Source organism: Triticum aestivum, chromosome 4D (genome assembly GCF_018294505.1).
Source record: "Triticum aestivum cultivar Chinese Spring chromosome 4D, IWGSC CS RefSeq v2.1, whole genome shotgun sequence".
NCBI classification, from domain to species: domain Eukaryota; kingdom Viridiplantae; phylum Streptophyta; class Magnoliopsida; order Poales; family Poaceae; genus Triticum; species Triticum aestivum.
The window spans coordinates 66,387,408-66,412,970 of record NC_057805.1 but is presented as its reverse complement, the minus strand read 5'-3'; the positions used below and the strand labels follow the sequence as shown (position 1 = coordinate 66,412,970).

Here is a 25,563-nt window from a genome sequence, read left to right as displayed (position 1 = left end):
TAGAACATGAGCCCTCTAACAAAGGGATCAAGACTAAAGCCTAGCCCTCGGAGGAAGTGGGAAACAAATACGACACACTCGTTGGGTTCGGGAGTGGGGATGACCTGCCCTTGAGCAGGCAGCCTGTGCGGGTTTCGGCGGTCAGATACCTGGCTTCCCTTAGCTTCTTGATGTCCTCCTCTGTGACAGAGGAGGCCATCCACCGACCTTGAAGGTTGGATCCGGACATGGTTGAAGGTCCGAAGCGCTTAGCCTGAGCCTTGGGTGTTGGAGCTCGAGGTGGGGGAAGGGAAGGATCGAGCGTGGGAAGAAAAGGACAGGCCTTGGCCCCTTTATAAAGAGGGTGAATATCAAGCGTCCTCCGCGTGGCCGTTTGGAACTTGCCTAAAATCGAGGAGTCATACTAACAAGCACGATTGGGTTACCCACACCCGTGTTGATGAGAATCCCGTGATAAGGGGAACACGATCTCTGCTTCGACAAGACGTGCCAATACAACCGCCTCACAACACGTAGTGGCAGGCTGGGAAAAACGGTTCGTAATGACCGGACCGCGGCAGAAAAGTTGTCAGCAGATTAGATTTGTGGAATATTATACTCTCTACGGTGGTATGTGGAATTTGTTTTGCAGAGCCGGACACGATCCTTGTGTTCAAAATCTTCTACGGAGTATTCGGAGAAGGAACCCGCCTTGCAATGCCGAAGACAATCTGCGCGCCGGACTCGTCGTCATTGAAGCCTGGTTCAGGGGCTACTGAGGGAGTCCCGTATTAGGGGGTCCTCGGACAGCCGGACTATATACTTTGGCCGGACTGTTGGACTATGAAGGTACAAGATTGAAGACTTCGTCCCGTGTTCGGGTGGGACTCTCCTTTGCGTGGAAGGCAAGCTTGGCGATTCGGATATGTAGATCTCCTTCTCTGTAACCGACTCTGTGTAACCCTAGCCCCCTCCGGTGTCTATATAAACCGGAGGGTTTAGTCAGTAGGACGACAACAATCAGAATCATAGGCTAGCTTCTAGGGTTTAGCCTCTACGATCTCGTGGTAGATCAACTCTTGTAATACTCATATCATCAAGATCAATCAAGCAGGAAGTAGGGTATTACCTCCATCGAGAGGGCCCGAACCTGGGTAAACATTGTGTCCTCCGCCTCCTATTACCATTAGCCTTAGATGCACAGTTCGGGACCCCCTACCCGAGATCCTCCAGTTTTGACACCGACAGTGGGGGCGTGAGGTCGTGCGAGCGGGGCGAGAGGTCGTGCGGACTTTTTTTAGCGATCGATGGACTGTAAGTGGCTTAATTGCGTGGCTTGTTGGGTTAACCATGGAAGAATTTCACGCCATTAGATTTTGTAGATGGACGGCTATAATTGTTTGGATCTGCCCCTCTCTTCCTTTTATAGGGGTAGTAGATGTTCTATATGTCGTGCGATGTGGTGCTCACTTATTAAATGTTTGCTTAATTAGTTGTTGTGTTCAGTTAACTGTTTGGTTCAATTCTGCAAATGTGATGTTCAATTCTTCAGGGTGCAATTTTCCAAGTTGTCAAGCATGCTTGGTTTGGTTAACTGTCGGATCTTCTAGTATGTTGTACATTGTGCAATGTGGTGCTCAGTTAACGTTTGGTTCATTTGTTGTGGTGTTTAGTTAACTGCTTGGTTCAATTCTGCAATGTGATGTTCAATTGTTGTGGCTGCATTCTGTTATTGTATACCATGTGAGAAATAAATCAAATTTGGCTGCACTAAATACATGATAAACAAATACAATTGCTATATTTCCAAGTTGTTAAGCATGCTTGATTTGGTTAACTGTCTGATCTTCTGTTAGGAGTATGTTATATTGTGCAATGTGGTGCTCAGTTAATGTTTGGTTCATTTATTGTGGTGTTTAGTTAACTGCTTGGTTCAGTTCTGCAATGCGATGTCCAATTGTCGTGGGTAGAATTTTGTATTGTTGTGCATGTGAGGAATAAATCGAATTTGGCTACACTTAATACATGAAAAACATATACAAGTGCTATATTTCCTAGTTCTTAATCATGCTTGGTTTGGATAAATGGGTTTTCCATGTGGCTTGAATTAATCTGATGAATCTGCAATGTGCTTATTTTTCATCAGCATATTTTACTGATAGCATGCGAACCCTTACTTAAGCCGATGACTAACTATCTTATATGTGTTGCAGGGAAACAATGGGAAGCACTGAGGTTTACAATCGAGGTTAGCACGTGCATGGTCCGTTGTCTAATAGCACATTATTGTGCAATTGCAGGAACCATTCTAATATTTAGGTTTTTAACAATTTGGTCTTGCACATGTAGGTCCTGCTGCCAGAGGTTTTGACCCACTGTTCGACCCTTTTTGCATATGGGAAAATGAGTTGTCCTTGAATATCAATCAAGTCAAGAAACTCAGAAAGATTGTTAGGATAAAAAAATTAGCGACAAAAAACAACAAAATCTTTGTCTGCACAATGAAGAAGATATCAGTTCACTACAAGATGGTACTAACTATTATACCTTGCCTTTTTTTATTCCTTTGCCCATTTCCAATATAGAGAAGATATTTATGCACATCCTTGTTTTCAGGCCTTTCCAAAGTAGTTCACTGATGATTACCTCTCAAACCACCTCTATGGTCAGGAGGCGAGGAAGGTTTTCATACAACACCCACGGTTCAATATTGAAGTGTTCCTGAAGAGGATGAATGATGGACGGTCAATCATCCACATGCACTGGCCTAAAGTTGCAAAGACCTTCAGCATGAATGAAGGCTCAATATTCGACTTCCGCTTCAGAAGTTTTTCAGATGAGATGCATCTGTCTATGTACCGTCTATGATGCTAATTTCGAAAGGTTCTAGATGTTGCATGTGAAACTTGGTGCTGGTGCAGTTGTGTAATGGGGTAGCTGAGTGCTAAAGCTATATCATGTTGTACTCGGATGTATTTCAAATATGAAATCATGCTTCCTTAATATGGAAATGAAATATATTATGTGCTTAATATGAATGTCAATTAGATTAATAAATGGATTATTAATAATAGGACAATTAGCCTGCTAATTGGGTTTCCTATTGCAAGCGGTTATTGAGAAAACACCGTGGGCGATGACCTCAGGCAACGCACACAGTTTCTAGAAATAAACCGTGTTGGATCAATGAACAATCACACACGTCATTCTCTTAAAAACTGTTTGCGTTAGGCCACCTTGCGCAAACGTTTTCCTTGGAGCGACTGTGTGAGATGTACTTACGACCATGAACGATTTCGTCTGTATAATTGTATTTTTTAGCACTACTGTACGTATAACCGTATTTGGTTGCTCTCCGGTCGCACACGACCTCATTTTGCCGAGCGTGTGTGCCAGGAGGGCATATCCCCGATGGTTTCTGGGTCGTGTGGAAAGGACCCCCCTATCGCAGTCTCTCATTAGGTGACGGTTCCGAACGCCGTCGCGGAAAGGGGTTAAAAACCGTTTGTATAGCACCTCGCTGTACCAGTGAATGGTTGGGCCTAGTTTGGGCTGGGTGGGCTTGGGGGAAGATCCATGACGGACAAGGACTGTCATGGAAGGCCTGATGTCAAATTATGACGCGATATGAAATCCGTCATCGATGGGCACCAATGACAGATTTGCATTGATGCATGACGGATGAGGACCATCATTTATTAACAGGTTTCTTGTAGTGACTTGAGCTAGTCCTACAGGCGAGACTAAGAACCTTTTATTTAACCGTTTATCATTCCACACATGCATGCGAGTTTTCCACTGAATCGCATATTTCAGGATCATAGCAGTTATAACATGAAATCTAAACACTTAACTATGAATATGGAAATATAATAATATAATATTATTGCCTCCAGGACATTTTTTCAACACTAATAATGATTAGTAGGCTTTTATAATAATTAATATATCAACGGGACAAAATATATTTAAAAGACCAAGTGGTGGCGAGTTATTGGGCCCTAGCAGGGCCCGATAACACTTGGGGCGCCCATAGCTTGTTAGGGGAGGCCGAATTGGAGGGTAACTCCCCATCCTCTTAGCCGACCCTTCCCCCTTGTGGCGCTTCCTCCCTCTTCTCCAACCAATATATACTTGAGGATTTGGCCCTTGGGAGACACAAGTTTTGGAGCCTCCTCTAGTTGTCTAGGTCTAGTTCTAGTTGATCCAGTTAGAGCTAGATCTAATCCTCTCTAGTCCTCATAATTAGAAGCCCAATGTGGTTCTAATCTCCCCCTCTAATTCTCTGGCATCGATTAGCTTTGGACAGCGAAGCGCTGCCGAATCATGAAGACCGTACGCTTGTAAACTATGGAGAGGTCGTGCTTTCGGTCTTTAGTTTGAGGGAACGTTCGTGAACGGTTTGAGGGACTTCAAGTATGATCTACATCGACTCTTTTCCGCTGCAACTCGAAGTTGGTGTTCCTGATTTGATCGTAGGACATTTTTTTTTGTTTTCTACTATGTTTCCCAACAGGAATCATGATGCAAAATGGATGCCACTCCGCCCCTGGCCCCGCGTCCCCCTCTGCCTCCGGATGGGACTGACCCGCTGGGGCGTCCACTTCGCGGAGGTCAACTAGGCTGAGGCAGGGGCGGAGATAGGGGGCGAGCAGGGGCTAGACCCCCCCAACGATCGCCCCCCCTAACGATCTAGTGCAGATATTAGCACTAATACGCAACATTATATACAAGTATTCAAGTGCTAATTGTCTGTATATAGGTTAACTAACAATTATACTAGTAAGGCCCAAACTCAGCTGTCTGCTGTGTACGTGCCGAAGCCAAATAAGAGCCCATGCCCCACGTTGATTGGTCATTCAGCGGTGAACTATAACTTGCACGAAGAAACCTAGCGTGCGTCTGCATTTTGTCTAGATCGACTCCATGCCGCCGCCGCCGCCGTTATTCGAGGCCACCGCTCGGCGCGATGCCAGTCGCCAGACACCAGATAAGGGCACCATTGCGATGCGACGATGGTGCCGTAGCCATGGGCGCCGTTGCCCCTGCCTCTGCTAATCCTGTCGCAATGTCGACTGCATCCGAGTCTGTTGATCATGGTGTTTATTCTTCAAACACTCAAATCTGAAGGTATCATCTACTTTACACTTTTGTTGATGGACTGCCGACCGCACCCTACTCATCTAATTATTTGGTTCACTTTCATACAAGAGAATTGATAAATTTACTGCATGCATTCTTTCTTATAATGAGAGATCACTTTCTTTGAACCTTTACATTGTCGCTATATAAAAAGATTGTTTGAGGGAAAGTTCTTCCAATTAGATTGTCAAATTGTTCGATGAGCTTCATAGTCATGGATCAAAATTTATTAATTGAAGTGAAGTTTTATAATGCCAAATATACATTTCTATGTGGTTTATATCAATGTGCTGCCCAGACTTGTTCTTCTGTGACATCTTATCACTTGTGCAAAGCTGCACCTTTTAGCGCGACACTGCATTTGTTTGCCATTGTTGTGTGCTCACACTTGCGAAGAAGTAGAGTGAAGTGGAAAAGGTAGCATTAGACCGTGCATTGAACCCCTCTTACTTTAGGCCAATTTTTATCTCTTATGCGGTTAAGAGGAAAAAAAAATCTTCTTTGCCCCCCTCATGTTTAAATCCTGGCTCCGCCCCCGGGCTGAGAGCTACAGCTCTGTGCTCCGCTTCCATCTCAACATGGTCATCGAGGGCGAGGACTTTGCCAAGGCTGCATCCCTCATGCATGCACTCCATGGATTCGTGTTGGAGAAGTTGTCCTGCATGAACAAGGACTCCGACTTCGACCCAAAGCGAAGACAGATGGCAGGAGGAGGTTTAGCCAAATTATGAAATAAACTATTCGGACATTGTCCCAGTAAATTATGAAATAAACTATTTCTGAAAGAACAATAATCAGTGGCTGTGTTATTTCTCCGCTGGAGCGGCCTGCACCGTCAGATATACTCACTTTAGCCAAAACTTCAACATAGACGGTCTAGATCGAACCCCGACCATTACAGTCGCTCTGGGCCCTACTGATCAGTCCTCGCCGAGTCACCGAAGTCGCTGGACGAAAAGATCCGACCCGTTACCACCGGCCGCAGCACCGCACTCAAACAAAACACCGACCCTTCTCGTGCTCTGGCACTCCCCCCTTCCCTCCCAGATCTGCACGACCACCGCTACTCTTCCCCAGCTCCGGCGATCGCCGGAGCCCAAGTGCGGGAGCGGCGCGATGGACCTCCTCATCGCGCAGATCACCACCGATCTCCGCTCCTCGGACGCTCTCCGGCAGTCGTCAGCGCTCTTGCAGGCCCTGCAGCAGTGCGCCGCCGGCCGCGACGTCTCCGCGCTAGCCCGCACCACCGCCACCGAGATCCTAGCGGCGCCCTCCTCCGCCGTCTGCAAGCGCCTTGCGCTCGACCTTCTCCGTGCGCTGCCCCTGCCCCCCGATCTCCTTGACCCGCTCCTGCTCTCCTCCCTACGCTCCGACCTCTCCTTTCCGGATCCCGACGTCGCCGCCTCCTCCATCGCCTCATTCCCGTCGCTCCCCTCGCACCTACTCCCAACCCTCCTCTCCTCCGCGCACGCCGACATCGCTGCCGCTCTCTCCTCGCCCGCCGAGTCACTCCGCCTTGCCGCCGTTACCTCCCTCTCCTCCCTCCTCCCGCGCGATGACCTCGCGCTCATGTGCTCCACCAACCCCTCGCTCATGGGGCACGCCACCACCTGGTGGGGCCGTCTGACCGAGCTGGCCTTGGACTCTGCAGACGCAGTGGCAGCCGCAGCGTTCGAGGCACTTGCTCGGCTGTTCCAGGAGCTGGACGCGCGGCGTATGAGCCGGCTTGCTGGGGACAAGCTCGTTGATGGAGAGGGCGCGCTCGCTGTGCGTGCCCAGTGGGCAGCTGACGCCATCGACTTCATCTGGTCCCGGCGAAACATGCTCATTGCTCGATCCATGGTGATGCCCGTTGAGAGCTTCCGGGTTACTGTGTACCCTCTTGTGCATGCAGCAAAAATGGTTGCATCTGGCGCGGTGAACACGCTGCGGCAGATTGCCAAACCAGGAGACACTACAATAGCAGATACGGTGGAGGCGAGTGCGGAGAAGTTGGTGGGGGTGTCTGACATTGTCTCGCACTTGCTTCCTTTCCTTAGCTCGCTGGAACCGCCACTGGTGTTTGAGGTGGGGATCAATATGCTCTCGCTCGCAGATGCGCCCGGAGGCAAGCCGGAGTGGGCTTCAGCTGCCATTATTGCAATCCTAACACTATGGGACCGACAAGAGTTCTCATCGATGAGGGAGACGATCGTCAGAGCTGTTGTGGCGAATCTCCATTTGCTGGATCTTGGAATGCAGGTACTAAATCAATCGACTTATAAGAGCAATTCACCTTAGTCTTATCAACTCAATGATTGTTGATTGCTAATTTCCTGTGGTAAATCTACTGGTTGTGTCTTGTGCCCAATGTCTACGAGGCAACTATTGTATTAAGGATCCTGGAAGTGGGCATTGGTAGTGGTAGCCAAGTTTGTATGAAGTAATTTAGGAGGCTTCTGTTTTCGTGCCAATACATGGATTTATCTGTCATCAATTAGACATGATATAAATTGTCGTTGAAACATGGCTAGCCTTTCAGCCACATAAGCTATTGTTTTAACTGGAGTCTGTCAAGTAATTCCAGTAACACACAATTCTACTAGTTAGTGTTGTTTTTAGTGCACAAGCCTGAAACCATACTGATCCCAAGTTTTAAAACTAATACAGCATTATAAATCTTAATTGTCAGTACCATGAAGAGTTATTAGTTATTAGATTCATAAATTCTGATCTCAAAGCTGATATTCTTGTTTGAACCAAACAAATTTAGTCTTATCCCATATGATCTCCTATTTCAGTCTTATGCCAAAAATCCAAAAATCTATTTGTTGTTGTTAGACTGGTGAATCAAATGGCACTTTAGTAGGTTGTATTTCCATGTGCTGATTGTTGTCTGCTTATTTGGACAAAAGATGATCTTCTGAAATGCTACTATATACATTTATTAATTATAATTTTCATTATTTGATGTCATCTCTTAAATACGGCAAGTAAAAATCTTGCTAGTGTATCACAACTAGTTTGTTGGTGTATTCCTTAGCATGAGCATTACCTTATGATTTACATCGTTATAGGTACTATATCACAAATAAAGCTTATTTATTAACCTTATCGGCTAAGCATTGATTTGTATTGTCATGATAGATCAGTTACTAAGCAGCTTAAGCCCATAGGTGATACAATGTTGTTTACTCGCTATCCATTCAAATTAAGCACAGAAGTATTGGGCCTTCAAAAATTTCACATTACTTAGCATATAATCATCAATATTTTTAACTTGTGGAGCCAATGTAAAATGGTTATGCATCATTACTTTGATACCTGATTTAGTAGTATACTATTGGCATCTTGCTTACCAATTACTGCTACTATGTTTGGAAGGTAATTCTGCCAACTAGTTGCCCATGCACCCCATATTCTCCTTCTATTTTTTCTCTTTTCTGGCTTTCTAAAAAATGTGAAATAATTCATTGATTGGAGTCGTGCCATATCATGTGCTAGCAGATCTTTTTCAGTTTCTTCCTTCCATGCATAACTTGTGAAGAAGATAGCGAGAGGGACAATTTCAGTTTAGTGAACAAGTGTTGTGAAAATTTGTGTTCAAGATGGATTTACAAAAGCATGTTCTGTAATGCAGGTGTCTCTGTTCAAAAGGCTGCTTCAGATGCTGAAAAATTTGAGAGCAGAATCAGATCGAATGCATGCATTGGCATGCATTTGCCGAACTGCTCTTTGTGTTGATCTTTTTGCAAAGGAGAGCGTTCGAAGAGGTCAGAAGCCCGTTCCAGGAACAGATGTGATATCTCTTTTTGAGGATGCAAGGGTGAAGGATGATCTAAACAGCATAACAAGCAAAAGCTTGTTCAGAGAAGAGCTAGTTGCCTCACTGGTTGAAAGTTGTTTCCAGCTATCTCTTCCACTACCTGAGCAGAAGAATTCTGGGACAGAGAGCAGAGTTATAGGGGCATTAGCCTATGGAACTGGTTATGGTGCGTTGAATTGGACAGAACCTGCTTTGGATGTGGTGGAAGTTTGCAGGCCTTGTGTTCTCTGGGATTGTGACGGGCGTACCTATGCAATTGATTGCTATCTGAAGTTGCTTGTACGGCTTTGTCATATATATGATACCAGAGGCGGTGTAAAGACAATTAAGACTGGTGCATCTCAAGATCAGATTCTAAATGAGACTAGACTTCGAAATTTGCAGCTACAGCTTATTAGGGATCTTCGCGAGGTTATGATCCATCTCATTATTTTGATATTCAAACACATTTTGTTATGCATTTAAATACCAGTTGGACGTAAGGTGCAATTTTTATTCATTACTAACACACTCTCATAATATTCTTGTTTTGCTTGATCTCACCTAGTTCTACAACAACAACAACAACAATAACAAAGCCTTTAGTCCCAAACAAGTTGGGGTAGGCTAGAGGTGAAACCCATAAGATCTCGGGACCAACTCATGGTTCTGGCACATGGATAGCAAGCTTTCACGCACCCCTGTCCGTAGCTAGTTCTTTGCTGATACTCCAATCCTTCATATCTCTCTTTAGGACTCCTCCCATGTCAAATTTGGTCTACCCCGACCTCTCTTGGCATTATCCGCACGCTTTAGCCGTCCGCTATGCACTGTAGCTTCTGGAGGCCTGTGTCAATATGCCCAAACCATCTCAGACGATGTTGGACAAGCTTCTCTTCAATTGGTGCTACCCCAACCCTATCTCGTATATCATCATTTCGAACTCGATCCTTCCTCGTGTGGCCACACATCCATCTCAACATGCGCATCTCCGCCACACCTAACTGTTGAACATGTCGCCTTTTAGTCAGCCAACACTCAGCGCCATACAACATTGTGGGTCGAACCGCCGTCCTGTAGAACTTGCCTTTAGCTTTTGTGGCACTCTCTTGTCACAGAGAATGCCAGATGCTTGGCGCCACTTCATCCATCCGGCTTTGATGCGATGGTTCACATCTTCATCAATATCCCCATCCTTCTGCAGCATTGACCCCAAATATCGAAAGGTGTCCTTCTGAGGCACCACCTGCCCATCAAGGCTAACCTCCTCCTCCTCGCGCCTAGTAGTACTGAAACCGCACCTCATGTACTCAGTTTTAGTTCTACTAAGCCTAAAACCTTTCGATTCCAAGGTTTGTCTCCATAACTCTAACTTCCTATTGACCCCCGTCCGACTATCGTCAACTAGCACCACATCATCCGCAAAGAGCATACACCATGGGATATCTCCTTGTATATCCCTTGTGACCTCATCCACCACCAAGGCAAAAAGATAAGGGCTCAAAGCCGACCCTTGATGCAGTCCTATCTTAATCGGGAAGTCATCAGTGTCAACATCACTTGTTCGAACACTTGTCAGTTGTCACAACATTATTGTACATGTCCTTGATGAGGGTAATGTACTTTGCTGGGACTTTGTGTTTCTCCAAGGCCCACCACATGACATTCCGTGGTATCTTATCATAGGCCTTCTCCAAGTCAATGAACACCATATGCAAGTCCTTTTGCTCCCCGTATCTCTCCATAAGTTGTCGTAGCAAGAAAATGGCTTCCATGGTCAACCTCCCAGGCATGAAATCAAACTGATTTTTGGTCACGCTTGTCGTTCTTCTTAAGCGGTGCTCAATGGCTCTCTCCCGTAGCTTCATTGTATGGCTCATCAGCTTAATTCCACGGCAATTAATACAACTCTGAACATCCCCTTGTTCTTGAAGATTGGTACTAATGTACTCCGTCTCCATTCTTCTGGTTTCTACTTTGTCAAGGCTTTACCTGCGTTTGGATCTCACTATGCCTGCCTTTGTTTGGTTTCCTTGTACTTTTGTTAATCTTCCACTGCAAATAGTTGTAGCTTAAACTGTGCCATGCTGTAAAGATTGTTTTCTAGTTAGAGATGATTGATAAAAGACTAATGGTGTCATTAGTTCTTCAGTTTTTCAGTACCTTTCCTAAATCCAGATTGGCCTATATTTAAATGTGAATAAATGTTTCAGGTTCATACCTCAAGAATATCATCACGGCTGATATGGGCAATTTCTGAACACTTTGATCTTGAAGGCCTTGATCCTCTTTTAGCTGATGACCCAGAGGACCCTCTGAATATCATCATATCTAACATGCATAAGACTTTATTCAACACCGATTCCTCTGCCACTACATCAAATAGGATACAAGATGTGCAGGCTGTCCTCATATGCGCTCAGCGTTTGGGAACCAGAAATGCAAGAGCCGGCCAGCTCCTCAGTAAAGAATTGGAGGAGTTCAGGTCAAGTACTTCAGCTGATTCTGTCACCAAGCATCAGTCACGTTATGTCTTGCAGATAATAAAGTATGTGACGAATCATCCAGATAACAGGTGAGGGTTGCATCTTCAAACTAATTATTTTACATCAGGCTGCACTATTTGCAAAAGTTATATATCTAAAAAAAGGAAATTCTCTACGAACATGCATTTGGGAAAAAATCACTGCCATGTTTGACTTTCCAATATTTCATCCAGGTGGGTAGGTGTAGGTGATGCTACAGGAGATTACCCTTTTAGCCACCACAAGCTTACAGTTCAGTTTTCTGAGGCTGCTGCTGCACAAGATAGGAAATTGGAGGGATTAGTTCATAAGGCCATTCAGGAGCTTTGGAGGCCCAATCCCAGCCAGTTAACTCTCCTACAGACTAAGGGTATCGGTGCTTTGCACAAAGATCTTCCAAAAGCACGCACTCTGACTGGCAGCAGCGATCCATGTTACATCGAAGCATATCATTTGGCGGATCCAACTGATGGCAGAATCACCCTACATTTAAAGGTATATCCTGACCGATGAGATGATGATCTTTTCCGTGGACATTTAACATAATTTATATTGATCTGTACTGCTGTGTCATGGTAACTGTTGATCACTGGTTAGGTTAGGAACTTTATATCTTTATTTATTGCTCCTGCATAGTTTATGTGCACTTTGCCACCCGGTAAAATGGTGAGAAATTAAAACAAATATTTGTGGCTGCTGACATATAGTTTTGCTGTAAGCCATAGTATTGTTTGACTTTGAGCTGTATGATTGCCCTTTTTAACTAATGTACACTTTTGCAGATTTTGAATTTGACTGAGCTGGAACTCAACAGGGTGGATATCCGAGTTGGGCTCTCTGGAGCATTGTATTATATGGATGGATTTTCCCGCACTGTTCGCCACCTGCGTAATCTTGTTTCCCAGGTGCCTCCACGACTTGAAATGCCTTGTTTACATATGCTTTTACTGTGCAGTTTAATTTCAATTATGTATCAATAATTAAATATTTAAGAATTTGTTATTAGTCAGAATGGGCAGACAAATGTAGGGCTGCAGTTTGTTTGCAAATATATTTATTTGAATATAGTTTACAGTGAAAGATTTTCTTCCTTGGCTAGTGAACTTCTCAATCTATTTCCTGGCAAAATTTAAAGCCACCACCTCCCAATGTAGTACACCTGTCTAGCCAGTTGAGCTCACATTATATTGCACACCAGATATAATGTGGTAGTGGAGACTATGAAATCCGCTATCATGATCATGATGTTAAATATAAGTGATTTTCTAAGAGCCAGGCCATCTAGCATTGCGGTGGCTTTCAAGTAACTTAACTACTAGTGACAGTATCTTGTTTCCAGACGAGTTGCGCTAAAAAATGTGGGCTATTGATAAAAATAGAATAGTGATAATAAATATTATATCATTGGGTAAGTACTGCCATCTCAGATTGGCTAATCCATATTCGCATCTAATTTATTTGGAAAATGCTTTGTCAATTCTGCAGGATCCAGTCCAAAGTAGTGTCACTGTGGGAGTTTCACATTTTGAGAGATGCTCTCTCTGGGTTCAAGTCCTGTATTACCCATTCTACGGAAGTGGAGGATCGGCAGACTATGAAGGAGATTATGCAGAAGAGGACTCACAAATGACGAGGCAGAAGCGCGCGCTCCGGCCAGAGCTTGGGGAGCCAGTTGTTTTGCGGTGTCAGCCCTACAAGATCCCTCTCGCCGAACTTCTCTTGCCATATGAATGCTCTCCAGTTGAGTATTTTCGTCTATGGCCAAGCTTGCCAGCCATGGTTGAGTGCACTGGCACATACACATATGAAGGTAGTGGTTTCAAGGCCACTGCAGCTCAGCAGTATGATAGCTCTCCTTTCCTCAGTGGGTTGAAGTCAATTTATTCCAAGCCCTTCCATCAAGTCTGCTCTCATTTCATCCGAACAGTTGCTGGGTTCCAGGTAAGCTTTTGACTGATAGTCACTTAGACGGTGTCATGACATGGTCTTGATTCTATCCTGTGCAGAGTTACCATTTTTGTAAGGTTATAACACATGTATCTTCCACAGTTGTGTTACGCCGCAAAGACATGGTTTGGTGGGTTTGTGGGCATGATGATCTTCGGTGCAAGTGAGGTGAGCCGAAATGTTGATCTGGGTGACGAGACAACCACGATGATATGCAAGTTTGTCGTGCGTGCATCTGATGAATCGATCACAAGAGAGATCGAGTCGGACCTCCAGGGCTGGCTGGACGACATCACGGACGGAGCTGTTGAATACATGCCCGAAGAGGAGGTGAAGAGCGCAGCTGCGGAGCGGCTGAAGATATCCATGGAGAGGATAGCGCTACTCAAGGCAGCCAAACCTAAGATGCCGCCTGCGAAAACCGAGCAAGAAGAGGAAGAGGAGAGGAAGCAGAGTGAGGAGTTGGACGGGTTTGGGAACCCCAAGGGCCCCTCGACGCTCTCCAAGCTCACGGCGGAGGAAGCCGAGCACCGTGCGCTCCAAGCAGCCGTGCTCCAGGAGTGGCACCAGCTCTGCAAGGAGAAAGCCATGAAGGCACAGTGAGCCTGGCTCCACCTGTATAATTTTGTATCCGCCTTTTCCTCAGCCACATTTTGATTTCTTTTTCAGCCGGCTGACATTTTGATTTTTGAGTATGTATGATCCTGCCGATTTCCCGATTTGTTCATTGTATTCACAGATATTGTTGTACCATGTTTCGTTCTTTTTGTAACATAGCTCAAAGCATTAGTGTGAATGAGAATGATTTTTTCCTCCCCAATTTGTTGTGAATCTTTCGTACGACAGTTTTTGAAGGAAATCCCATCGATTTTAGGTGCTGAATTAATTCCTTTTCCTATTATGCTCACTGACTGTTGGGTCAGGCGAAATGAACCCTACTTGTCTGACCGTGCCGCCTATGACATGCGTGGCCCACCTGGCCTCTCTCTCTAGTCTGTCCCTCGCTGCGCGGTCTGCGAAGTGCCAACTCCCAACTCCCTCCCGAGCCCCGACCACCCGGCGGCGCCGTCGCCGCCACCAACCTCTCGCCGCCTCCTGCAGCTGAGCGCTTACCCCATAACAAGGCGCCGGCCTTGCTCGTCGCGAACTCGGCAAGCTGGTCTGGACAGCGAGCGAGCTGTATGGGAGTCGAAGCGAGCCCGGAACCGGAAGATAGTCTCGCGGCGAGGAGGAGGCGGAGGAGGAGCAATGACCTGGGCGCGGACGCGGCTGTCCACGCGGCTCATGAACGTCTGCCTCGCGGCGCTCTGCCGCGGCGGCGGCCTCGCCCGGGCGGAGTCCGTCCTCGTCGACGCCATCCGCCTCGGCATGCCCCCCGACGTCGTCACCTACAACACCCTCCTCGCCGCGCACTGCCGCGCCTCGGGCCTCGACGCGGGGTTCGCCGTCCTGCGCCGGATGCGGGAGGCCGGGGTGAGCCCCGACGCCGTCACCTACAACTCCCTTATCGCCGGCGCCGCGCGGAGGGGGCTCACGATGCGCGCCCTCGACCTGTTCGACGAAATGCTCCAGGCGGGGGTCGCCCCCGACGCCTGGAGCTACAACGCGCTCATGCACTGCTTGTTCCGGTCTGGCCACCCGGAGGATGCCTACCGGGTGTTTGCCGATATGGCCGAGAAGGGCGTCGCGCCGTGCGCCACCACCTACAACACACTCCTGGACGGGCTCTTCAGGTTCGGTCACGCGACGAACGCGTACAGGATGTTCAGGTACCTGCAGAGGACGGGGCTCCCGGTGGGCATTGTGACTTACAACACGATGATCAATGGGCTGTGCAAGTCAGGCAAGGTGGGGTACGCCCGCATGGTCCTCAGGGAGCTTGGGAGGACCGAGCATGCCCCGAACGTCGTCACTTACACGACGGTCATGAAGTGCTGCTTTAAGTACGGCAGGTTTGATCAGGGGCTGGAGACCTTCTTGTCATTGCTGGACGGAGGGTACATTCCAGATCTCTTCCCATACTGCACGGTGATTAGTGCGTTAGTCAAGAAGGGACGGATGGAAGAAGCCAATACCTACAGTGAGCTAATGATACGGAGTGGGTTCAGGCTTGACAGTGCATGCTATAATACGCTGATTTACCTGCGATTCCAGGAAGGGAAGCTGGATGACGCGTTTGAGCTGCTGAGTATGATGGAAGAGGGTGGTCTGGAGAGTGATGAGTACACATTCTCAATTTTGGTCAATGGTTTGTCCAAGATGGGGCATTTCGAGGCTGCACATAAGCAGTTATGTTACATGGAGATAAGGGACATGGAATCAAATATTGTTGCTTACAATTGCTTGGTGGACGCACTCTGCAAATCTGATGAGGTGGATGCAGCCATCAAATTACTTCACAACATGAAACTGAAGGATGATTTTACTTACACATCACTAGTCCATGGTCTATGTAAGGTGGGTAGGTATCATATGGCATCCAAATTCTTGCGGATCTGCTTGCGTGAAGGGAACAGTGTTCTTGCATCTGCAAAGCGTGCTGTCATCGCTGGCCTTCGTAGTGCAGGGTTTCAGAATGACGTGAGGAAAGTTCGGGCAGCATTACGTATGGCTAGGCTGTTAAAACCATAATCCAAGTCCAAGGAAAACAGTCTTCAACTTCACTGGGTGGTCCTGCAGAATCGAGAAGATCAATTGAGCAGACAAACTGAAATTTGGAGATGATCCTGCATTGAGATGAATTTCAAACATCCAGTTCTTGTCGCATAAACTGGAGGAAGGAAAGTAGGATCATGCTATTGTTGACGGGTGTTACTACTCTTATACATCAGCTCTTGGAGATACCATATTGGCTGGCAATGTTGCAGTATGTAATCAGCGTTGTCACCCTTAGAACCAAGCATCATTTGAAATTATACAGCAGGAGAAGATGCAACATGTGATCACTAGCTGGCAAGTGGTCATGATGCCAGCGCAGTATACGCAGGAAGTGATCTTTGCCTGGTCCGCGCATCACCTTGGATGTGAATATTATTTGGATGGCGCTGATAAAATCCAAGTGATTATTAGCATTCCAAAGTTTCAATAGAGGTAATTATGGATAATATATTTGCAATCATAGTTTTTGTTTAACGCAGTGAATACCGTATCGTTGTCATGGAGTTCAAATTTTGTGTGAAGCATATTGCTAATTGCCCCCTCTTTTAGGTGATCGGTGTGATGATTTGATCAGGATCCTGTTGCTCCAGACATGATGTGCACACTGCAGTATAAGATAGCAAAATGCAAATATTGGTACTTAGTACACAACAGTCCATTTGTTCATCATTTTTGCTTCGTTGTTTAATTCTTGTGAAGCGGCAGAAAAATAATCTTTTTTTGGGAAACGTCATGTAACAGCATTAAGCCGTTTGAAGAAAGTATGTATGCCAATGAAAGAAACATTAACAACATAATCGTGTTTCTGCTATGCTGCCTACTCTGTAGATTTGTCGTTGGACAGGCATGCTGCTGCCTATTCTTAAGATTTTGATAGTCTAACTTAAACCATCACCAAATTATTTTTGTTGCACAGTATATCGTTTGTTTCTTTTCCATTGACTGCATATGGTCTTCAGATGGTGAAATCATGTGTCTGTGGAAGTATAAACTAGTCCTGTATGGCACATAGCAATGTAACATTCTTGTTTTTTTGGTTTATTTGCATGCTAATGGCACTTTTACATATCTGAGATCATTGATATGAATTCATTGTGTTCCATTTCATTCACCTGCCTCATATGGTTTGAGTTGCTACTCTGTTTGTCAGCAAGTTTCCAGTAGTGTATGTGGTTACATCTAAAATGCATGCTGTTTGGAACCCGAGACACTTTATTACTCCATTATTATTATTACCAAAGCTAAAGGGACAAATCCAAGACAGTATGGAAAAAAGGCACATCCCACACAGAGCACCAGTAGCCAAAACACTTCATTATTACTCGGCCCGCCTTATGCTGACGTTGAAGGTGTGCTCGTCGACGAGGTGGAAGACACAGAGGTCCCCGACCTTGATCCCATGGTGGCCGGAGAAGTGGCCCCACCCGGCCTTCATGCGCGCCTGGTCGCTCGTCAGCGTCAGCTTCACGGGCCACGACCTCCCGCCCGAGTCCTTGAGTATCATCAGCCGGTTCGTCGCGATGCCGTTCATGACGCAGAACTTCTTCCCGATGTTCTACACGAGGCCCAAGCCAAAACAAACACTATAAGTTCACAGTGCATGTCTATCTGAACTAGAGAGTATATATTTGATTTTGAACAAGCTAAAGAACTTGCCATGTAGCTGTAGCGAATGTTGCAAGGAGTCGCCGTCTTGGCGTAGAAAGGGAGGGTGCCGGTGTAGTCAGACTCCTTGGCCTCCGTTGCGATGCCGGAGTGGGTGTCCGCTTGGGCGTACTTCTCTGTGGTGGCATCTTGCTCGCCATCATTGTCTTCCATCAGAATCCTGCGAGGTTTGTACTGCTTCTTTGCCTGTATGGCACCATCACCGGTAAGGCTCCTGTCACTGACCTTCCTGGTTTTCTGAGCATGTGAACCACCTGCTAAACATACAAGATAAGCTCCATTATTAATCTTCCTGATTTTTACGCTCGCTATATCTACCTACCTGGTATATATGTGCAGATTTGTTTACACAGAATATTGGAAATGGTGAGCGGTGTTTTATCTGTACGTATGCAGGAGTTGTATTTTCGGAACACGTTGAGTTTTTTTTTTGGGGTATGTAGTTGAATGGGGAACATCACCTATTCACAATGATTGTGATTTATTTGACATTCGCCATATTCTCACACAAATATTCACTATGAGTTATAGTGTAGCTGTTTTTTTTTCTGTGACATAAGTTTGGGTGTAGTTGATGAGTGTGAAAGTATACTTCTATCCATCAAAAGGAAAAAAAGCATTCTATATATTTTTAATATTGTCGGTTTCCACAAGTAAGCGTAAAGGGTCTGTATCAAAAATAAATAAATCTTAGTAATATTTTTGAGAGGGTAAAAAAAGATATGTTTATAAGAATTGAGAATGTCAAACATCAACACTTCCAAGCTATTGTAACTCAGTTAGTGAAATTAACATCCCAAGTAAACATTTATAAGAACTGAGAATATGGAACATTATTAGGGCCTCCTTTAATTCGAAGGAATTGCATAGGAATTTTGGAGATTGTGATCCTTTGGAACATTTCCTACGTGGGTTGTTTGATTTGCGATTGCAGTCCATAGGATTTTTTTAGGACTTGTTTGTACTCCCTCCGATCCATATTAGTTGTCGCTCAAACGGATGTATCTAGACATGCGACAACCAATATGGATCGGAGGGAGTACTAGGTTCTGTAGGAAATCATGTGAACAATCCTACGCTTTTTTGTGCACAACCAAATGACCATATAATCCAGTAGTTTTCAATATGCCACGACACTCGTTTTACAAATAATGTGAATCAAAGAAGTCCTAAAAGGCTAAAATGCAGATTCTACATGATCTTGGTTTCCTTTAATTTTTTCATGAGGGGTACTTTTGTTAAAGACAAAGAAGTTTGTTATTTTCTATTGTGTGATCATACTTCATATATAGCCACACTGTTAATTTCTTAAAGATAATATATAGACTTAACAATTGTGACGTGATATCTTTGCAGGAAAAACACATTCACACATAAAATCATTCTGAGAAGAAGAAGCGAGACGTACCATGGCCCTTGGAGGTAGGCTGCGATCCACAGCCAGTGCTGGACCGCTTCCTCGGTGCTGCCTGCTCTAACAATGCGCCGGCGACGACGAGGTCGTCGTAGTTCTTGATGCACCCGGACGTCTCGAACACCTTCACGGTGAACACCATGTTCCCTTCGTACTTGAACACCAGGAAGTTCTCCTCCTCCAGCCTGTTGGCCCTCACGAACTCGGCCCAGCCGCCTGCGAAGTAGACGTCGCTGTCGCCGCCGTGGCCGTCTCGGACCACGTCGACGTGCCAGAACTTGCCCAACGGGCTCATCAGGGTGGCCCGCCGGAGCCCGGGCTCCGCTGCCAGGTGCCGCCGCATGAACTTGGCCGGGATCGGCATCTTCTCCATGAAGTCCGTGAAGAGCACCTTGAGGAACTGAGGCTTGCCGCAGGGAGCCTTCCGGTTGCTGTCGGAAGCCATTTTTCTTCCTATCGTGTGGACCGCGCAGCAAGTTTTAACAGAGCACGCACCGGAGGAGGAAGAGGAAGAATAGCAAGGGAACAGTTATTATAGGCGTTACTGTAGATTTGGGGCCAATATGTTTAGCATTGAACATGGGAATTTAATCTGGCTGTCATGGAATGGCTTCATTTCTCTTTGGTGAATTGGCATCTTTAGCTGGAGCTTTTAGAGCAGCCGGTGCAATTACAGAGTACGGGTAACATATTTTGCTAGTAAATGTGAAGGAATGAGGGCCCTCTTTGATTGTAAGGATTTAAAAAGTCGCAGAATTGCAGTGACACGTCCTAACATGGTTGAAACTTGAAAACGATAAAATTTGGTAGCAAAGCGATTACACAACACAGTTAGACTCTTTGATTATTTGGAGGATTGAATTTCTTTTACATGTTCTTTTTTACAGGGATATGAGTTGTTTGGTTTATATGAATCATAAGTATTCTTTTGCATCCACTCAAAACGCCCGATTCACCATTTCCCTCCTCGGCAGATCTCCCTCAAATTCGGCATCTAGAGCGTTCTATTCTTTAGCATTGAAACGCTATGAGCAACATTTTTTTTCTACACATGTAACATTATCTCAACATCGCGAACTTTTTTTTTGAGGCAATCTCAACATCGCGAACTAACTTGTGGTGGATGGTTAGAAGGACAATAGTATGCCCACAGCCCAGCAGAGTTCTAGACCTAAACTTACACTGGCGCTCGTATTTTTCTGAATTTATTTCAGTCCTTCCGGCAATATGCATTTAGTGCGAGGGGATGTTTCCATCAACTACGAAGGCGTTGTGTCGACTTCGTCAATCTCAAGATGATGTGCTGGTTCAGTCTCTTAGAGGTGCTCATATGGGTCGTGCGTGCATTCATAGAGGTATGTGTATGTATGAGCGTCCCTGTCTGTATTGTGTTAAAGAAATAACGAAAAAGTTAACTCGCGGTGGCGAGCGAACCCTTTTTGATAATAGTTTTTGTTCTGAGCCGAGATCTGAAAGTGCGTTATATCGACTAGAGGGGGGTGAATAGGCGATTTTTATGAATTCTTCACTGAGGAATTTGCGGGTGAGGAAATTCTTAGCGAAGAACTACTTGCACGGAATAAGTACTCAAAAGTAAACATAACAGAACACAAGCATGGTCATCATGATGAAATGAAGACAAGCACAGAGTACAAAAAGCGTAATCACAGGATAACACAGGATGAAGACAAACAGACTGAAGAAATTGAACTGAGGAAATTGAGAAAGTTTTCAGTCAAAGTCTTCAAACAGATATGTGTCGGGGAACGCAGTAATTTCAAAAAATTTCCTACGCACACGCAGGATCATGGTGATGCATAGCAACGAGAGGGGAGAGTGTTCTCCACGTATCCTCGTAGACCGAAAGCGGAAGCGTTAGCACAACGCGGTTGATGTAGTCGTACGTCTTCACGATCCGACCGATCAAGTACCGAACGCACGGCACCTCCGAGTTCAGCACACATTCAGCCCGATGACGTCCCTCGAACTCCGATCCAGCCGAGTGTTGAGGGAAAGTTTCGTCAGCACGACGGTGTGGTGACGATGATGATGTTCTACCGACGCAGGGCTTCGCCTAAGCACCGCTACAGTATAATCGAGGTGGACTATGGTGGAGGGGGCACCGCACACGGCTAAGAGATCAAACGATCAATTGTTGTGTCTCTAGGGTGCCCCCTGCCCCCGTATATAAAGGAGCAAGGGGGGAGGTGCGGCTGGCCAGGAGAGGCGCGCTAGGTGGAGTCCTACTCCCACTGGGAGTAGGACTCCCTCCCTTTTCCTAGTTGGATTAGGAGTGGAGGGGAAAGAGGAGGGAGAGAGGAAGGAAAGGGGGGGCGCCGCCCCCCTCTCCTTGTCCTATTCGGACTAGGGGGGAGGGGCGCGCGACCCTGCCCTGGTCGCCTCTCCTCTTCTCCACAAAGGCCCACTATGGCCCATTAAGCCCCCGAGGGGTTCCGGTAACCCCTCGGTACTCCGGTAAAATCCCGATTTCACCCGGAACACTTTGGATATCCAAATATAGGCTTCCAATATATCAATCTTCATGTCTCGACCATTTCGAGACTTCTCGTCATGTCCGTGATCACATCCGGGACTCCGAACAACCTTCGGTACATCAAAACATATAAACTCATAATATAACTGTCATCGAAACGTTAAGCGTGCGGACCCTACGGGTTCGAGAACTATGTAGACATGACCGAGACACGTCTCCGGTCAATAACCAATAGCGGAACCTGGATGCTCATATTGGCTCCCACATATTCTACGAAGATCTTTATCGGTCAGACCGCATAACAACATACGTTGTTCCCTTTGTCATCGGTATGTTACTTGCCCGAGATTCGATCGTCGGTATCTCAATACCTAGTTCAATCTCGTTACCGGCAAGTCTCTTTACTCGTTCCGTAATACATCATCCCACAACTAACTCATTAGTTGCAATGCTTGCAAGGCTTAAGTGATGTGCATTACCGAGAGGGCCCAGAGATACCTCTGTGACAATCGGAGTGACAAATCCTAATCTCGAAATACGCCAACCCAACAAGTACCTTCGGAGACACCTGTAGAGCACCTTTATAATCACCCAGTTACGTTGTGACGTTTGGTAGCACACAAAGTGTTCCTCCGGTAAACGGGAGTTGCATAATCTCATAGTCATAGGAACATGTATAAGTCATGAAGAAAGCAATAGCAACATACTAAACGATCGAGTGCTAAGCTAACGGAATAGGTCAAGCCAATCACATCATTCTCCTAATGATGTGATCCCGTTAATCAAATGACAACTCATGTCTATGGCTAGGAAACATAACCATCTTTGATCAACGAGCTAATCAAGTAGAGGCATACTAGTGACACTCTGTTTGTCTATATATTCACACAAGTATTATGTTTCCGGTTAATACAATTCTAGCATGAATAATAAACATTTATCATGATATAAGGAAATAAATAATAACTTTATTATTGCCTCTAGAGCATATTTCCTTCAGTCTCCCACTTGCACTAGAGTCAATAATCTAGATTACACAGTAATGATTCTAACACACATGGAGCCTTGGTGCTGATCATGTTTTGCTCGTGGAAGAGGCTTAGTCAACGGGTCTGCAACATTCAGATCCGTATGTATCTTGCAAATTTCTATGTCTCCTACCTGGACTAAATCCCGGATGGAATTGAAGCGTCTCTTGATGTGCTTGGTTCTTTTGTGAAATCTGGATTCCTTCGCCAAGGCAATTGCACCAGTATTGTCACAAAAGTTTTTCATTGGACCCGATGCACTAGGTATGACACCTAGATCGGATATGAACTCCTTCATCCAGACTCCTTCATTTGCTGCTTCCGAAGCAGCTATGTACTCTGCTTCACACGTAGATCCCGCCACGACGCTTTGTTTAGAACTGCACCAACTGACAGCTCTACCATTCAATGTAAACACGTATCCGGTTTGTGATTTAGAATCGTCCGGATCAGTGTCAAAGCTTGCATCAACGTAACCATTTACGATGAGCTCTTTGTCACCTCCATAAATGAGAAACATATCCTTAGTCCTTTTCAGGTATTTCAGGATGTTCTTGACTGCTGTCCAGTGATCCACTCCTGGATTACTTTGGTACCTCCCTACTAAACTTATAGCAAGGCGCACATCAGGTCTGGTACACAGCATTGCATACATGATAGAGCCTATGGCTGAAGCATAGGGAACATCTTTCATCTTCTCTCTATCTTCTGCAGTGGTCGGGCATTGAGTCTTACTCAACTTCACACCTTGTAACACACGCAAGAACCCTTTCTTTGCTTGATCCATTTTGAACTTCTTCAAAACTTTGTCAAGGTATGTGCTTTGTGAAAGTCTAATTAAGCGTCTTGATCTATCTCTATAGATCTTGATGCCCAATATATACGCAGCTTCACCGAGGTCTTTCATTGAAAAACTCTTATTCAAGTATCCCTTTATGCTATTCAGAAATTCTATATCATTTCCAATCAGCAATATGTCATCCACATATAATATTAGAAATGCTACAGAGCTCCCACTCACTTTCTTGTAAATACAGGCTTCTCCAAAAGTCTGTACAAAACCAAATGCTTTGATCACACTATCAAAGCGTTTATTCCAACTCCGAGAGGCTTGCACCAGTCCATAAATAGATCGCTGGAGCTTGCACACTTTGTTAGCTCCCTTTGGATCGACAAAACCTTCCGGTTGCATCATATACAACTCTTCTTCCAGAAATCCATTCAGGAATGCAGTTTTGACATCCATTTGCCAAATTTCATAATCATAAAATGCGGCAATTACTAACATGATTCGGACAGACTTAAGCATCGCTACGGGTGAGAAGGTCTCATCGTAGTCAATCCCTTGAACTTGTCGAAAACCTTTTGCAACAAGTCAAGCTTTATAGACAGTAACATTACCGTCAGCGTCAGTCTTCTTCTTGAAGATCCATTTATTCTCAATTGCTTGTCGATCATCAGGCAAGTCAACCAAAGTCCACACTTTGTTCTCATACATGGATCCCATCTCAGATTTCATGGCCTCAAGCCATTTCGCGGAATCTGGGCTCACCATTGCTTCTTCATAGTTCGTAGGTTCGTCATGGTCTAGTAACATAACTTCGAGAACAGGATTACCGTACCACTCTGGTGCGGATCTTACTCTGATTGACCTACGAGGTTCAGTAATAACTTGATCTGAAGTTTCATGATCATCATCATTAACTTCCTCACTAATTGGTGTAGGTGTCGCAGAAACCGGTTTCTGCGATGAACTACTTTCCAATAAGGGAGCAGGTACAATTACCTCATCAAGTTCTACTTTCCTCCCACTCACTTCTTTCGAGAGAAACTCCTTCTCCAGAAAGATTCTGAATTTAGCAACAAAAGTCTTGCCTTCGGATCTGTGATAGAAGGTGTACCCAACAGTCTCCTTTGGGTATCCTATGAAGACACATTTCTCCGATTTGGGTTTGAGCTTATCAGGTTGAAGCTTTTTCACATAAGCATCACAGCCCCAAACTTTAAGAAACGACAACTTTGATTTCTTGCCAAACCACAGTTCATAAGGCGTCGTCTCAATGGATTTTGATGGTGCCCTATTTAACGTGAATGCGGCCGTCTCTAAAGCATAACCCCAAAACGATAGCGGTAAATCAGTAAGAGACATCATAGATCGCACCATATCTAGTAGAGTACGATTACGACGTTCGGACACACCATTACGCTGTGGTGTTCCGGGTGGCGTGAGTTGTGAAACTATTCCGCATTGTTTCAAATGAAGACCAAACTCATAACTCAAATATTCTCCTCCACGATCAGATCGTAGAAACTTTATTTTCTTGTTACGATGATTTTCAACTTCACTCTGAAATTCTTTGAACTTTTCAAATGTTTTAGACTTATGTTTCATTAAGTAGATATACCCATATCTGCTCAAATCATCTGTGAAGGTGAGAAAATAACGATATCCGCCACGAGCCTCAATATTCATCGGACCACATACATCTGTATGTATGATTTCCAAGAAATCTATTGCTCTCTCCATAGTTCCGGAGAACGGCGTTTTAGTCATCTTGCCCATGAGGCACGGTTCACAAGTACCAAGTGATTCATAATCAAGTGGTTCCAAAAGTCCATCAGTATGGAGTTTCTTCATGCGCTTTACACCGATATGACCTAAACAGCAGTGCCACAAATAAGTTGCACTATCATTATCAACTCTGCATCTTTTGGCTTCAATATTATGAATATGTGTATCACTACTATCGAGATTCAACAAAAATAGACCACTCTTCAAGGGTGCATGACCATAAAAGATATTACTCATATAAATAGAACAACCATTATTCTCTGATTTAAATGAATAACCGTCTCACATCAAACAAGATCCAGATATAATGTTCATGTTAACGCTGGCACCAAATAACAATTATTTAGGTCTAAAA

At 45.2% G+C, this 25,563-nt stretch overlaps 3 protein-coding genes across 3 annotated transcripts; 2 read left to right on the top strand and 1 right to left on the bottom strand.

Annotated features, from left to right (window-relative positions):
- The first annotated feature begins 6,109 nt into the window (after positions 1-6,109).
- On the top strand, positions 6,110-14,197 carry LOC123096255 (protein TPLATE). Its single transcript, XM_044517936.1, has 7 exons — positions 6,110-7,362; positions 8,741-9,337; positions 11,119-11,480; positions 11,625-11,925; positions 12,213-12,335; positions 12,916-13,371; positions 13,480-14,197. The coding sequence occupies exons 1-7, from the start codon at positions 6,238-6,240 to the stop codon at positions 13,978-13,980; spliced, it is 3,465 nt and encodes a 1,154-aa protein (XP_044373871.1). The 5' UTR covers positions 6,110-6,237; the 3' UTR covers positions 13,981-14,197.
- Positions 14,198-14,365: 168 nt separating this feature from the next.
- LOC123096253 (putative pentatricopeptide repeat-containing protein At4g17915) lies at positions 14,366-16,948 on the top strand. Its single transcript, XM_044517934.1, has 2 exons — positions 14,366-16,467; positions 16,585-16,948. Exon 1 carries the CDS (start codon positions 14,626-14,628, stop codon positions 16,006-16,008), a length of 1,383 nt encoding a protein of 460 aa, XP_044373869.1. The 5' UTR covers positions 14,366-14,625; the 3' UTR covers positions 16,009-16,467; positions 16,585-16,948.
- Positions 16,949-17,280: 332 nt separating this feature from the next.
- Positions 17,281-19,596, bottom strand: LOC123096254 (putative B3 domain-containing protein Os04g0346900). Its single transcript, XM_044517935.1, has 3 exons — positions 19,109-19,596; positions 17,620-17,954; positions 17,281-17,578 (listed from the first exon to the last, which is right to left on the bottom strand). Exons 1-3 carry the CDS (start codon positions 19,557-19,559, stop codon positions 17,354-17,356), a joined length of 1,011 nt encoding a protein of 336 aa, XP_044373870.1. The 5' UTR covers positions 19,560-19,596; the 3' UTR covers positions 17,281-17,353.
- Positions 19,597-25,563: the final 5,967 nt, after the last annotated feature.